At 38.4% G+C, this 16,843-nt stretch overlaps 1 protein-coding gene across 3 annotated transcripts in view; it reads left to right on the top strand.

Annotated features, from left to right (window-relative positions):
* The window catches only part of SLC41A2 (solute carrier family 41 member 2), a 77,061-nt gene that overhangs the window by 14,679 nt on the left and 45,539 nt on the right, over positions 1-16,843 (top strand). For 2 of the 3 annotated variants that reach the window (XM_038756211.1, XM_038756209.1), the window contains exons 2-3: positions 2,661-3,380; positions 12,853-12,960. In XM_038756211.1, the coding sequence (XP_038612139.1) occupies positions 2,826-3,380; positions 12,853-12,960 (663 nt within the window). In that variant the 5' untranslated portion in view covers positions 2,661-2,825. Of the gene's footprint in view, positions 1-1,774; positions 1,863-2,660; positions 3,381-12,852; positions 12,961-16,843 lie in introns of all 3 variants that reach the window. The other variant, XM_038756210.1, reaches the window with a different exon arrangement.

The following is a 16,843-nucleotide window of genomic DNA, read 5'->3' as shown; positions in this document are numbered from 1 at the left end:
ACAGTGAGGTAATGCAGGCACAGAGAAGTTGAGTGACTTGCCCAAGGTCACTTGAAAGAAATGATGGTTATTTAGAAGATCTAATTCCTAAGGCTCTCAACTATCAACAAGTTTTAATGAAGGGTAGTCTTGCAGTTGATCCATTGAGAATCTATGCATCTTAGACCCATCATTTAGCTCAAAGACAATGAACAGCATTTTTCTGGAAAGGATAAAAGACCATTCACCATTCCTAGGTAATGGTCCATTTATGGCATTCTTAGGAATTTGACTGATATGTCTGAATTGCTAGCTCCACTTGGTGAGGATCAAATACCCTGAAGGCTTTAGCTAATTCACACTCAGATTTTGGCAGTTCGTACTTGCTCACAAACAACTTGGGGATAAAAAATGGTTGAAAGGATGTGAAGGTCTTTAGTATTCCCTGTCTTCCACTTTATGTGCCTGTGAAACAGTTGTTTCTGGGCCTCAGGAGTGGTTACCACTGAATGTTGGTTGCTGAAGCAGGTGTTCTTTTCCAAATTGCTGGTCTGTACGTGAATTGCTTTGTTCAGTTTTGCTAGAATTGGTAGCAAAAGTAGCCAAAAGGTGATCGTTAGCACTTCCAATGGACTGGCTTTTTTATGCCCAACTGTACTTTAGAATGGCACTTAGAATTCTGGGTGTCACATTAGTCTTGTTTAACTGGTTCACATGGTATATTGATGCTGCGATTTGAGAAGTCTGGGACCAGGTCATCACCCAGTAGCTCTAAGGTAGCCAGTGACCAACATCTCCTCTGGGGGTGGAGCTTTGGAGCATCTCTGGACCACCCTATAGGCTTTAGCTTGAGGTGGCTCCTGAGGGTCTCACTTTAGATAGCAGCTGCCCCAGGATTAGGGTTCACTCTGATCCAAGAATCTCTGGGAGATTGTGGAGAAACCCTGTGGGATTGGGGTTAGTGTGGAAAGGTTGGAAGTGGGATGCCTCTGAAATCTTCCTAAGATCTTCCAAACACTTTGGACGTCCCAGAATTGACCCAGTCCTCAGGGGCTTTCTTAATCAGGGAGGTGCCCCAACCAGGGTGAGATTAAGGGTTTTGGGGACCCCAGAATAGGGCTTGATTGGGTGTGCTTCAGGGCTGAACCCTGGTGGTGAAGATTTGAGGAACAGACTTCTGTTTATTTCTGCTATACTGTCACTCTCCTGCTTGACTGTACTCTTTAAGGCAAAGTCTAGCATATATATCTTTAAATGACTCTCCCCTTCCCCACCCCCTGCCCCCAACTTCCTCCCCTTAGACCTTGGGCCCTGGGCTTCTTAAGAATGCATAAAGTTTCTAATCAAGTATTGGGTGAAATATGGAGACTTGGATTTAAACATAGTCCCTAGCTCACAGACAGCCCCACATGGAAAGAATAATGGTCATCCCGCAACATCAACAGTTCAGTAGAAAACAGGTAAATAACAGTGTATACTTGCTGCTGGGAAATGGACCTCAGGCTCCTCACTGCTCCAGGCAGGGTCATCTTTAGTTCAAACTGACACAGCCTTTTCCATGTCCCAAATACTGGGAAAGCAGGTTCTCCTCCTTCACCCACTCCCCCTATTCCTGCAGGCAGGTTGGGGTCAGAGCTGCAGGTGGTGGTGAGGGCCTGAGACTATAGGGTCCCTTTAAGCAGTCCTACTCCAGTGGTATACATATTGGACCGTACTCCTCCTCATCTATTTTCATTAGAAAAAGAAGTTCCAATGTTATAATGCTCTCAAAATTTCTATTTTAATTTATCTTTAGCAAACCATAGTGAGTGAAAACTTAACGTTGCAGAAGTGAAACCAGCATGTGTGGTAGAAGAAAGAGGAACAAAGGGCACCTGTTGGTAGTATGTCCCTTAATTTAATTTTCCCTTTCACAAGTAATCATTAACAGGTAGATAATGGGAAAGCAGAAGGGAATGCCATTTAAGTGATTGGTTATTTTGTAAATTAATTAATTCATTCATTCAGTCATATTTATTGAGCTCTTACTGTGTGCAGAGCACTGTACTAAGTGCTTGGGAAGTACAAGTTGTAAATGAAAAATATGGCTACTTGCTTGCTGAAAGGTGTCATTTTAAAGCCCCTGACAGCCAGACAGTTGGTGCTTTTCTGTGAAATAACAGAAATATGCTTTTTATTTGGTGCAGAATGGTGGATATGCAGAGCATGCCGGTTCTTGGAATTCCAATACTTTCTCCTTTTTTCTTTGAAGTTGATGATCCACAATAAAACATCTCCACTTCTTACTTCCCTAAATTTTCACTTAATTTCTTTTTCCGTCTCCTTCATTTGACATTTTGAGCAACTGCAGTTGCTTTTTAGGATGAGGAGTTATAGTATTGTATTGGTAACATTCCATTACTCTCTAGAGCTTGTGTCATAGCATAAGTGAATAAGTAAGAGCCTCTTTGATGACAGTGAGTTTATCCTAAGCAATCCGAAGTATCTATTTGGGATTAGTTTGTAGAATGAAGAATTCATTGACTATTTGACTTCAAATTTCTCACTATGATGTTGTCTTTCCATGAGTTTCCTAAATGCCTTAACGTTGAAAAAATAGATTCCAGTGTTTTATTTTTCTTTGAGAAAATTAAGTTAAAATGAGAAGAATAATGATCTACTCTGTATGTTTTACTTTCCAGATGCAAGCACTATTGTAGAACAATTAAACATTGGAGAATACTGGAAAATTGCTTTCTATGCAACAAAATGACTTTTTATTTTTAAACCTGTATTTTGCTTCATTGGTTTCCTCACATGCTACTTAAGGCCTGAAGAGCAAAGATTCAGTGTTTTGTAATGACAATATGACTAATAGTAGAGGAAGATCTATCACGAACAAAACAAATGGTATTTTAAGAGGTGGAGAAAGCTTTGTAAATTGGACTATTGCTGTAAGTACAATTCAGTCTGACAAGTTCTTAAACCTGTTATTGAGTATGGTTCCAGTCATTTACCAGAAAAATCAGGATGACAAACATAAGAAACCAAATAGTATTTGGCAAGATGAATTACCATCTGCAGCACAAAGTTTTAACCATAGAACAGATCAACACATGGACTTCCCTCACTTCTCAGAACCATCTTTTCATGGTAATAATGGACACAGTCCATCAAACTGCAGTCCAAAGTATGATGACTACGCTAACTATAATTATTGCGATGAGAGAGAGACTTCAGAAACTGCTGCCATGTTAAAAGATGAAGACACATCTAGTGAAGGTGATGAAGATGTCATCCTGGAAGGAAACCGAAAATTACCGAAGGAATCTAGTGGAACTATGGCTCTGCAAATACTTGTACCGTTTCTGCTGGCAGGTTTTGGAACGGTTTCAGCCGGCATGGTTTTGGACATTGTGCAGGTTAGTGTGCACTTCTTTGTGTTGGCTGCTGTGTTTTTCCTGGTATGTATTGTGGCAGATTGTCAAATTTTAATATGCTACTGTTGGCTAATAGTATCAAAAACCTGATTTAGGTGATATCACTTCAAGTAGCAGCGTGGATCATTGGAAAGAGCGCAGGCTCTGGAGTCACAGGTCATGGGTTCAAATCCCGGCTCCACCAATTGTCAGCTGTGTGACTTTGGGCAAGTCACTTAACTTCTCTGCGCCTCAGCTACCTCATCTGTAAAATGGGGATGAAGACTGTGAGCCCCCCGTGGGACAACCTGATCACCTTGTAACCTCCCTAGCGCTTAGAACAGTGCTTTGCACATAGTAAGCGCTTAATAAATGCCATCATTATTATTATTATTAAGATAAATGATATTTTAATTAATAGCATTTTTAGTTTGTAGGACTACCCTCAACATTTCTACAGAAAAAACAACAATATTCTTGTCATGAAAAGGATGAAAAGGGCACATCTCCAGGAAGGTACTCCTGTTTCATTTCAGTCTCCCCATTTTATATCCCCAAATTGCCATTTTGGCCCTCCTGAGCCACCTAAGGACTTTAAGTACTCACAAACCTCTCATAGAACTTTTGCACATATCTTACACACTCTGACTTTTTTCTATCTGTAATGTAGTGTTTTTCCCCACTAGATTGTAAATCCTTGCAGGCAGGCACCAGTCCTACTATCACGGTCTCTTAGACTGGGAGCCCCATGTAAGCCAGGGACTACTGGGAGCCAGACTCACCCAGCCCTGGAGCAACAAAATCATGATGACATGATGAGGCTGCCTTGGGGTTCATGTGTAGTTCCAGCACATTCTGCCATCCTTTAATTCACTCTCTTCACTTTCTAGCCAAAGACCTCCGGCACTTTTGGTCCCAAGAACATGATGGGGTAGATTTGCTTCCCTCTCCATTGCATTTTTAATGTGTGGTAAACTATATCTCTTTTGTTATGTTGTTGTTGTTTTACCTTTCAGTTAAATATCAGTCGAGCGCTTATTGTTCGCAGAGCACGGAACTAAGCACTTGAAAAATACAAGAGTTGGTAGATATGTTCCCTGCCCACAATGAACTCACTACCATGATTCTGGAATAGTATTTAGATGAATATAAATAAAAAGAACTATAAGATTTTTACCTGTATGTCATACATAAAACTGGTTATTTACACACATTTTTGCGAATATTGAATCCTTAAATAGACTTCAAAATGGTATGATTGATAAAAATGTCTCATTTTGTCTGAAACAGAAATACATGAAATAATGTCTGTATAATGCTTCTCAACAGAATAGTTACCAAATTTTGTGCTAATTTACTTTTCTCTGGTGGATTGTTTAGCCAGAACTCGGAAAAGATACGATTGATGATGATGAAAGAGCAATAAGACATTACAGGATGTGTGGGTTCTTTAATATTGACTTAGTACTTCGCTTCCTTAATCTGAGCACACGTAGTATTTGCAGATCACAAGGTATTGTGAAGGGAAGAACAGTACACATTTGTATAGTTTAAAAACATTTTCAAAGTTAACTTCAAAAGCACTATTAACACTCAGATTATTACAGTCTTAAAACCCATCAAACTAAGGTTGCTAATTTCAGATTTCTCCTTTTGGATATTAAATGGACTCCCTACTATTGGTAGAAGCTACACGCAAAATGCTTTGAAATATATTTTATTTATTTGCATCTCTGGTTATCATGAAGATTGCATCAGTACAGAGAATAAGTTAGTACATAATATCTCATTTTGTCACAAGCATCTCTGAATGTTAAGGAAGAATCACAGTTAGATTCATCATACCAAAAAATGGTAATCCAAAACTAAAGTAATTGAAATTTTATTTACATTCCATTTCCTGAAGCTTATTCTTTTCTCTAAAGTGTAGTTATTCTTTTTAAGGAATCATTTTGTACTATGATACATGGTGGAAAGTGCCCTAAACTTTTTTTACACGTTAAGAGGGCATAACTTCTCTTGTATATACTTTTTTAGCCCACAACTTCCTCCTCCTGGGAAAGATTAACTCTTCAGTTGTCCCTAGTCAGATTATCCTTTACTGTGAAACTTTTCCAATAAACCGTGTAATAGAACAGAAATTCTTAGATGTTTTATCAGGCATGTTTGATGTAATTGCATCTGTCTCTTTAGGTGATAAGTGGAAAAACCTGATTCTATAGACAACTCCACATCTTTCAATAAAATGACTTTTTTCATTTAAAATTAAGTTCAAACTGGGAATTGAGTTAAAGCTTTCAAAAATGAATGTGTCTACTATGTTGTGTTGATTTTTATGTCAGAATTGAAAGTAGAATGCTGTAATATGTCAATACTCTTGGCCATCATTTTTGTATGAGAATAAATTAAATCTTATTGGGTAATAGTATTTATAATAGTGTGTATCCCCTCTTAATCACTTATAAAATGAAAATTTAGGGGCTTTGCTAAGCAGTAGTTAGAAGGCCTCCCAGATATAAAATACTGAAGTCATAATTTGGTTATACATTTATGCAATAGTATTTTTTGAGCATCTGCTGTATGCTGTACACATTATTAGGCACTTGGGAAAGTACAATAGAGGTAAAAGACAAGGCTCCAACCATCAAGGAGTTTGACACCTATTATTTTTAGGTGCATATATTACCTTTTATAAAGGGAAATTGCAATACTTCAATGTATTCATAACAGATAAAGTGACTTATGAATTAAAACTTTAAGATTTAAGAACTATGATTTTACTAAAATAATTAAGGCTTCTACCTTATTATGTATCTCCAGAATATTCAGTTTATGATGTAGTTTTGTTTGTTATTTTTGTGTAGTATGATGGTGTTAGCCATTATAGGTGGCATTTTTATGTGTGCATATTCATTTTTCAACTTGGCTAGAAGGTTAATTTCCTAATGAATAGGCTGATCAGAATATTCAAACTACTGTATTTAAAATTTTGGTGTGATATATAAGTTTTTCAGGGGCCTCCATTTTCTTATAAAAGTTACCAGCTTTGGTTATGTGATCTCAAGGACTATTAGAGACAATGGGGCAGATCAAAAACAAAGGGAGAGAGCTCTTTAGCTGCTTTTCTCATCTCCTTTGCCCTGTTGCTACAGCTCTCCTAAGCTTTTTGAAGAACTGAACGATTGAAATGTTGTCCAGGGATGAGATTCTTATTCACTAGCATTCCAATTCAGTTCACTCGAACAATCCAGAAACTACAACTTGGCGGTTGTCGTTGCATTCCCATATTTTCATGGGTTCACTCATGAACATTCGACCGAAGACTTTGGTTTCTTCAAGCTTTGGATAAATATTTACTGACTTGAAATAGTCCCACTACATTCAACTTCAAGATGATTATAAGAGTTAAATTAAAGGTCTGTCATAATGACTTTACAAGCTGAATTGCAGTGTAAAATAAGGCATTCATCCTCCCTTCCTCATTTCTGTCCCATTCTTCAACCCATAAAAAATCGTTTACTCCTACTTATTAAAGTTAAAAGGAGATGGAAAGTGTAGTTGACCTTTGAAAGTTCTTCCCCAAAGTAGGGGATTATCAACTGACCTAACATTTGGCTGCAACCAAGGATTTTTGCTCAGAAGTGAAAGTGATACCTAATGTTCTTTGCTAATGTGGCATTCTTCTGATGAGAAGACTTGAATAAATTTGTCCAGTTTGTGAGATTGTCTGTCAATTACTAATTTTTCAGGTTAACCAAGAATGACTGGAAAGAGATAAAATAATTCTGCCTATTCAGATGTGCTGTGTTCATTCAATTCCACTTTCGTTTTCATTCTTTGAGGTGAAAATGGAAACGTATGACTTGAGTTTAAATCATAGCGCTTTTGAATAAAAATGAGGAGAAGGAATATAGCAAAACAGGTTGGAGGAACAGCAATTGGAAGCAGATAAATTGATTTTGGGGATTCTAGAAATGAAATCCCTTGTCTGTCTTTCAAGAAAACAAAGTTAAATTATTGTAGTAATAAATGATTTGATATTAACCTTTTGGCACCGGATAGGTTAAGACCTAATACATTAGCAGGAGTGTAATTTATGTTAATACATATACTGGGAATTCTCCCACCCTCTCATTACTGAGAAACACTACATTATTTGGTTAAATTTAAGACAATATTTACTCGAAATTAGATTATAAAATGCCAGACCATGCTCTGTAGTTCTTATTTGCACCTACCCTCAAATCAATCAATCCAATCAATCATATTTAATGAGTTCTTACTGTGTGCAGGGCACTGTACTAAGCGCTTGGGAGAGTGCAACACAATAATATAATAGACACATTCCCTGCCCACAATGAGCACAAGCTAAATCCTTCTAAAAATGTGAGGCTCTTGTTGGAGCCAAATTGAAAACTGCATTTTGGCAGTCCACAAGGAGCAAGTTTTTAGATCCAAAATGAAATCCCTCCTTCGTGAACTCCCTCCCTTCTAATGATTTTTAAAGAAACCACATATTCACAGTAAATGATAGAGGAAGTCCAGGCCAAACACTTATGCCAGATTGTAGAAGTGAGTGGTGGTGATGGTGGGGAGAGGGGGGATACTTTGAACATATTAAAGGGCTACTTTCTGTTTCTATTTTGAGAACAGTATCCCAGACCTTTAAACAGGCCAAATTGTGAAAACCAGCCCAGACTTGGCTGAACCCCAAGAATGAGGATACATACCTGATCCAAAGCCCCGACAATGCTCTAGCTCACTTCTGAGTGGTGGCAGTGTTGTGTGTGTTCCTTTGGTTTTTCCTGTTGGTTACTGGGGCTTTGAGGTTGCTTGCAGGATCAATCAATTAATCAATGGTATTTAGTTCTTTCTATGTGCAGAGCGCTTGGAGAGTACCACACATCAGAGTTAGCAGACACATTTCCCGCGCACAATGAGCTTACAGTCTAGAGGGGTGGCACTCCAGCATTATACTGCCTAGGAGTCCATGCCCTCCCTGGATTGAAACAGTGGCAGGTTAGTGTGCTCACCCCATCTTAACAGCATTTGGCCCAACTTGACCAGAATAGTTCACTAAAAAGATTGTGCAATATTTCTAACATTACTGGAGTTCCTGGGTTCGTGTATGCCTCGGGGGAATGTAGTATTTGTTTAAATATTTAGGTCTTATTTAACATCTAATATGAAATTTAAAGGAGACAGCATGGCATAGTGGATAGAGCACAGGACTGGGAGTCCGAGGTCATGGATTACAGTCCTGGCTCTGCCATTTATCTCTTGTTTGATCTTGGACAAGTCACTTCACTTCTCTGTGCCTGTTACCTTAACAGTAAAATGGGGATTAAGACTGTGAGCCCTGTGTGGGACAGGGACTGTGTCCAACCCAATTTGCTTGTGTCCATCCCAGTGCTTAGTACAGTGCCTATTATATAGTAAGTGCTTAACAAATACCATAATTGTCATTATTATTACCGAGGTCCAAGGATTCATTTGTCTTTGTAGTTCTTTGCTAAATCAGTCTGGCTCTTCTGTGAGAAGATCAAGGGTAAGCATTGAAAATTGCTTGAAGCAGAGGTATCATGTCCTTTTCAGTGCTTTGCTAAATTACAAACATAGCCTTCAGGATTAACAGAAGGTTACTGAATGTCAGCTGTGATATCTACCCTACATCTTGGGTTGGTTAGCATGATAATGCACTGCTTGGCCCCAGGGCTGGCATTCTAATGCAATGACAGCCCTCACTGAGCTTGTTTGTTAAATGTCCTGGTCAAAAACAAAAACATTATTTTGCCCTCAGGAGAATAAGGAGGAAAATTGAGGGGTTTAGATGAATTATATTGTATCGCTCCCCTTCGATACACAAAAACCCCCTTCTCTTTAAAGCAATCCCCAAATGATCAGGTACGGTTTTTTAAAATCTAGTATTAATCACTGCATGCACAGTAAATTTCAAATTGTTCAGTCTTTCACCTGAGAGTGTCTGTGAATCTGGAGAGAAGCTATTTTTCTTTTACTGTAGCATTTTTAGTGAGATGAGAGAGAATCCACCTTTCCTGCCTGTCATTTTGGTTCCAACAGTATTGATTTTTATGGCTAGAACTGTGATGGAGAGTCTTTGCATTCCTTATTGAGAGCATTTACTTAGTTGCTAATGATACATTTTGAGGTCTTTGGAATGTTTTGTGATTATCCCTTAGTTAATTCATTACTGAAGTCCAGTGTTCACTGTCTAGAATTTCCAGATTTAAAAGACCTCAAGAAACAGTCATCCCTTGGTTACTTTGCAACTTGATCAGTGTAATTTATTCCAGTCACTAAGATTAGCCCTTCTTATTAACTCTTTTATAAACAGCCATTCTTAAGTTCTTTTCCAACAATTGTGATCTCATTACTTTGAAAGCTAAAATCAACAAACATATCTGACCCTTTGTTCAGGTTTCTTTTCTATGCTGAGCCTTCCAGTGATTCCATCTCTCTTTAGACCAAACACAAGGTACTGACTTTTCCCTCCAAATATTTCAGTTATCAAGTTCTGTTCTGTCTGTTTCCTCATCTTCCATTGTATCCCTCTCCACCCTAAGTGAGGCTTATCTTCTTCTTCTAGCTCTCTGCACTGTCACCTTTTCTCATTCCACCATTGCTCAAACTGTCTCAATCATAGAGCAACCTTACTCCTGTCCTCCATAGCAACCTTTCTTCCTTTAAATCTCAGCTCAAGGCCCATTTCTGTCAGAAAGCTTTCCCCATTGATTTTTTTTCCCCCTTTGGCTTGATAGTCTTCCCTACTATCAATCAATTGTATTTTTTGAGTGCTTACTGTATGCAGAGCACTGTGTTAAGCACTTGGGAGAGCACAATATAAGAGTTGGTAAACATGTTCCCTGCTCACAACGAGCTTACAAAAATCGCTTAAGGACAAGGACTACAGAGGGATAAAGGGACAATATTGTTAGTACATTTCTAACAGCTTCCATTTGTCTCTGAAGGTGGTCCCTTGCACTCAGTATTGGATGCACACAACACATTTTGTTAATAATAATAATAATAATAATAATAATAATAATAATAATGAGAAATACCTGAGGACTGTTGATGTAAAATGGGTACATGATTAAGTTATTTTTAAAATGGGTAAAGTTTAGTCTTAATTCACAATTAGATATGCTATAATTTTGTTTTAGCCTGAAGATCAGGTATTTGCCATTGTCATAATAATAGTTATTGTTATTGAGCAGTTATTTAATCCAACATGTCAAATTCAGGCTTCCAGACTTTAGTGCGTTCCTACTTACTCTCCTGCTCCTTTTTTTAAAAAAATGAGTACTTTACAGCTAAGTGACTTGGAAATTTCTTCATATGCAGAGGCGTAAAGCTTGATAATATTGTTAGTACATTTCTCAGGGCCTCCATCCCTCCTTATATTGCTCCAGTCTTTCTGTATGTACAGTCCATCTCATAAATTTAATGTTTGGCTCTTCTTCCTATTTCCACTCTCCTTCTCTCTTAACCAGTGAGACAGAGCAGTACTGGCCGCCTGTTTTGCTAAGTATGGTCAACTGTAAAGGAGCTATTGTTTTCACTCAATAGTGCATTGAAAGAGAGGTTTATATAAACTCAGAATTGAAGGGGCAAGGGCCTTTAAAAGCATTATCTCTGAGGGACTACTCCCACCCTAATGAAATTCAAATTTTATAATCAAAATGGAATGTGTGTTCTACAGTATATTTCCAGTGAGTTTGGTAATTCAATCATATACCCATTTTGCATCAACAACCCTCAGCTATTTATAATAAGAAATCTCCAAATACCAAAATGATCTGGGTTCATGGAGCGTAGTGTTTATAAGGTTTCTTTAATGTGTGGGATGCTTCATCTCTGCTACAATATTTGTGTGAGACAGGTTGAGTCAGCAAAGCCTTGGCAAGCATATCCTGTAATTTGTTGGTTTTGCCAACTTTTTCCACCTTAAATTAATTGCTGTTTCCTGTTTCAGCCAAAATTATATTGGAATTAAATTGTAGAGTTTGAAAGCACTCCACACAAACAAAAACTAAGAATTCCCAAACTCCATGACAGAAGCTTTCACAATGTATCAGAGCTGAAACTGCCAGGATAAGTTTATTGGTTTTAGATATAAATTATGCAAATATTCCTCAAATGCATGTTGAGCAATCTATAGGTGAGCATCTTTGTAATTTCAAACTACTGATGAACTACTGATATTAGCTATGATACAGTTTTCCTCCTGTAAAGTGGGGATTCTTCCTCCCCTTAGCCCCTGAAAATTCATTTTCAGTTTTGTAGATGCCCCCATTTCCTTCTTAATTATGTGCACAAATCTGTTATTCATCCACTGGCAGCAAGTTAATTACAGTTCTCAATAATAGTAAGTAGAAATGCTTAGGGATTTTTCTGGGAAAAATAAAATTGAACCCTAAAATCTTAGAGTTAATTAAAGGGCCTCTGAAAATATTACTTTGATTTGGCCTTGCAGTAATACCAGCTTGAAGCATTCTTATTTTCATTTTGTAGCTGAGTAAACTGAGTTTTTGTGGAAATAACATTACCCATGGCCTTGGAAGTCAGAGCTAGTCTGGGAGAGGAGTTTTCATTACTCAACTCAAAGCATGAGCCAGTACTTTCTATTATACTGAATAAACTCATAGGGAAGGGAATGACACCAGGTTCTCGTGTGTGTGTGAGAGAGAAAGAAGGAGGAAGAAAGAAAGGAAGAGAAATTGCAGGGAGACTTACCTTCAGACCCATACTGGCATCCTGGGACTTCTGTCATACGCTGACATAAAAAGAGAACACAACAATAACTAAAAGGAGCGAATTTTACTTTACAAAACTTAGTTTTCACTAGCGGAAAGGGAGCAATCCAAGGTCTCAACAGTAGGCATTCTCCAGCTCCTCAAACTCTTCCCTCCCCCACCCCCAGCTTTATTGTGGGGGCAGTTCATTGTGGGCAGGCAGAGAAGAAAGAAAGCCATGAAGCTATTCAGTGCCTCAGCAGCTCTGCCAACATAAATTAAGCACTGAATAAACAAGTTCACTGGTGAATCTTTATGGTGCAGAGGGCATAAAGAACGGGTGGGAAGTCTAAAATATTAATAACAGTATAGTTTGGTTATTTAAAGTGCTGTTGGTCTCTAAAGAAAGTTTTCATCATTTATTTTTGCCACTTTTTGAAACTTTAAGCTCAACTATGGAGGCAGTGTAGCTTAATGGAAAGTTCATGGGACTTAGGAGTTAGGAAACCTTTGTGACCTTGAGCAAGTGATTTTACCTCTCAGTACCTCAGTTTCCTCATCTATAAAATGGAGGTAAACTCTCTGCTGTCCCTACCTTGTGAACCCTGTGTAGGACAGGGGCTGTATTTGGATCTGACATTTTGAATTTATTGCAGGGCTTAGCACTTAACAAGAGGTTAATAAATATCCAAACTAACTCAGTTCTCTTATTCTTTCAGCATTGGGAAGTATTCAAAAATGTGACTGAAGTTTTCATTTTAGTTCCTGCACTCCTGGGCCTCAAAGGGAATTTGGAAATGACCTTGGCGTCCCGACTATCCACTGCAGTAAGTGAGACATGCTGAATAAAGCCCTTTTTTCCTATTTCTTTTCTGTAGCATTCATCTAATGATCCTGGTTACCAATCATCTTAGCACTTGAAAATACAAACCCAGAGACATATTTTTCTACCCTGTCTAACAAAGCTGTGTCTTAAATAAGACCTTGAAGAATGCCTTATTTGTGTTTTTTCCAAAACAGTATTTATGGTGTAGAGCAATTTTACAGGCCTTTTTTCGAGGGATTTTCCTCATGGGCCATTTGAAAAGCAGAACATCATATCCTGCTTCCAGTTACATGAGGGCATTTTAGCAGGTACACCATGATTACCAAAACAAATGTTCAAGAGATTGGATCTATTTTAGTAACAAATTAAAGTCCAAGCAAGTTCTGAAAGAGTGTATGTGAGGAATAATGTATGGAAAGAGATCAGGTTAGTACAAATAAAAAAGGTCTGTTTTACTCCCCTAGCATCTTGGAACATGGAAATAGAGGAAGCAGGCAGTTGACAATTCCATGAAAAATTTAGAAAACTGGTTACTCTCAATGCTCCTACCTCTTTGAGGAAATTTTCAACACATTTCACCTGCGAATAGCTAGTCGTGAAAAACTTTGACAGTTCACTCCTTTCCTTATGAATACCAAAGAATAAGTTCCAAAATGCTATCTTTTATGTAGGGCGAAAACCTGTAGTATGTACATTGCCATGTGAATTGAGCAGGTAACATAAAATGTCCAAGAAATCTATTTTCCAAGTACTACATTGGTAGTGGGCTGAAATTTGATACTGTCTCTTGTATCAAGACTAAGTGGCCATCCTTGATTTTTCTACCTTTTCATTTGTAATATTAAAAGTATAGCAGGAGAATATCCAAACTTCAAGTGAAAAGTGCATTAGTGCTGGCCAGGGTGCAGAGCAAGGAGGGTAGAGGAAGCATTTTAAGGACACGGTAATTCAAAGCCTCAGACAGTGCCGCCTCCTACTAGTCAGTTGCTCAGGATAGGCCAGCGTGTTGTTTTGCCACTGAGAAAGAATGACTTTTTTTGAACAAAAGCTTCATTTGGAAAGAGAGGGAAAAGAGAAGCAGCCCCAGGTGCTGCAAACATTATGCATAATAACACAAGGGACAGCCTTTTTTTGTAGCCAGGACTGTGATCCTACTTTTTCCTTTTCGGCCACCCATGCACTCATAGGTGAACTTCACTGTCAGTGGCCTCTTTTTCAAGTATGAAGGACAACTATATCCGATACTAATGCTTTATTAATATTTACTGTAGGCTGTAAGCTTGTCTCTAGACTGGAAGCTCGATGTGGGCAGGGAATGTCTGATAACTGTCACTGCACTTACTACAGTGCTTGGGTATTTAGTGTAGTAAGCACTCAGTAAATACCATTGATTGATTACTGAGATGAGATTCACAGAATCCCTGAAAATGAGTACAGTACAAAAGAAATAAAAATGACCACTGGCACACACACACACACACACACACACACGTGTGTGTGTGTGTGTGTGTGTGTGTAAGAGAGAGAGTGCTATTTAGAGGGACAACTTTGAAAATAAAGAGAAATAGAGTAGAAAAGCAATAAATCTTGAGGAAGAAAGGAAAATTGGAAAAGGGAAGGTGGGAAGAATAGAGTTTGTTTTATTTTGTTGGAAAGTGAACTTTGCTCACGTAATTACAAGAAAATACACAAAGATTTAGGCAACCAGAAAGCCTGCTGGTAAATCCGAAATTTTGGCCAGCTTTCCCAAGACAAATATTTATAAAAAAAATTAACATTATTGAGTTTGTCTAGTGTTGTTCAGGTCTCTGAATGATAGACTAAAAAGAGGAAGGCCCATTTGAAGCATGAGCTTTTAAAAGAAATATAACTACACAGGGGCATTGTCATGGGTTATTCTGTGAAATTTGTTGATCTGATTTGATCCAGTGCCATAAAACAGAATATGATTCAATTTCAGCCTTACCACTGTTTACGTTTTCTTTTGAAATCCTCCTCAGCATTTATTTTTCCATTTCATAGCAGTTCTTCATTCTCTGAGGCTTTGTGGATGACATGATCTGCGGCCCCAGTTCAACTGATTAGCTGAGTTTACTCAGTAATCTAACAAGGAAGGGAAAAATCAGAAAGAATCCATGAAACATTATTTGAAGGGAACATGAAAGGGAGAATGGGAAGTTTTCTGTTCCTCATTTGCTCATCTTTAGTAGCCCGAAGAAACAGTAATCGCTAGGGAAAGCAAAATCTTCTAACAAAAGATATGTTTCATGTAAAATGTAGCATGAAAATAGATATTGATCTAGGCACCTTTCTTTCTACATTTGAGACATAAAGGTATCTCTTGGTTATGTAGATAGCATTTAATTCAGAATTACAAAGTTAATATGAAAGTTGTTTTTAATCATAAAATGTCATCTTGTTGGGGAAGGTGAATGCTTCCAAACAGGTGATCTGTTGTTTCTCCTTCAATCTCTGCTCATTCCAGTCTCAGGCTATGATTCATGACTGTTAAACCAGTTACACTTTGCATAATAGCTGACGTTACCTCAAGCCACTTGGGAACCTTATAATCTTCTGCCTTCATAATTCAGGAAAATGGAAGAAATAAGCTGTTGTGTGCATATTTTACTTAACTTGCCACTGGAGCTCATGATCTCGCAGATCTTGTACTAAATAGGATTTGTGTGTTAATGACTTGGAAGAGAAACTGCCCAAGAATCCCCATGGCCTGGTGATTTAAACAAGAGATTCACCTATTAGCAAATGTGGCTCCAACGAAGTATTTCAAGAAAAATAAAGCTTGAAGTTCTTTGTTTTACTTGAGAGGTAAATGTGTGGGGTATGCACACATATAGAACTCAGGATTGATTTTTTTTGATAACTAGAAAAAGTTAGGACTTTGTTTTGAGGCCCCAGAACTGAGATTACCATGCCATTACCCTCTCTGCAAAAATATGGCAGGGCTCAGGGAATATCATGCTAAATCTTTTCCTTTCCCTTAACTCCTTCCTCTCCCCCTCCCCATCTCCCCCCACCCTACCTCCTTCCCCTCCCCACAGCACCTGTATATATGCTTGTACAGGTTTATTACTCTATTTTACTAGTACATATTTACTATTCTATTTATTTTATATTGTTAATATGTTTTGTTTTGTTGTCTGTCTCCCCCTTCTAGATTGTGAGCCCACTGTTGGGTAGGGACCGTCTCTATATGTTGCTAACTTGTACTTCCTAAGCGCTTGGTACAGTGCTCTGCACACAGTAAGCACTCAATAAATACGATTGAATGAATTGAATGAATGAATTAATGAACTCATCTGCTCTCCCCAGTCATGCTGGCTGCTTCTTGTCACTTCTGCTTCCTAGGGGTTTTCAGAGCAGGAGCCATGTTCCGAGCAGCCACACTGGGTTGGAGCAAACCTCCAGGGATTTTCTATGCTGTAGTAGGAGAAACAGCAGCAAGTCTTACTCTGCTCCAGACTCCAGCGGTAGCACTGAGACAGCAGCTGGGGATAGGCTGTTGAGACCTAAGCCCTTTGCTCTTCCCCCTTCCCAGCCCCACGGCACTTATGTACATATCTGTAATTTTTATGTATTTGTATTGATGTCTATCTGCCCCACTCTAGACTGTAAGCCTGTTGTGGGCCGGGGATGTGACTGTATATTGCTATATTGTACTCTCCCAAGCACTTGGCACAGTGCTTTTCAGTAAGCACTCAATAAATGCAATTGAATGAATGAGACTCTCTTGGAAGGAGAGAGATCTCTCATCCTACTTTTCCTCTGTGAGTGTTTCCATCTTCCTTTTCTGACTTTTTGGCCATAACCCTCAGAAACTGCCTCCCGATAAAGGCCACATTCCCATCCCTCTTTCAGCTCCAGAA

The sequence above is a fragment of the Tachyglossus aculeatus genome, chromosome 14 (assembly GCF_015852505.1).
Source record: "Tachyglossus aculeatus isolate mTacAcu1 chromosome 14, mTacAcu1.pri, whole genome shotgun sequence".
Classification (NCBI taxonomy): domain Eukaryota; kingdom Metazoa; phylum Chordata; class Mammalia; order Monotremata; family Tachyglossidae; genus Tachyglossus; species Tachyglossus aculeatus.
This window is presented reverse-complemented; position numbering and strand designations above follow the sequence as displayed.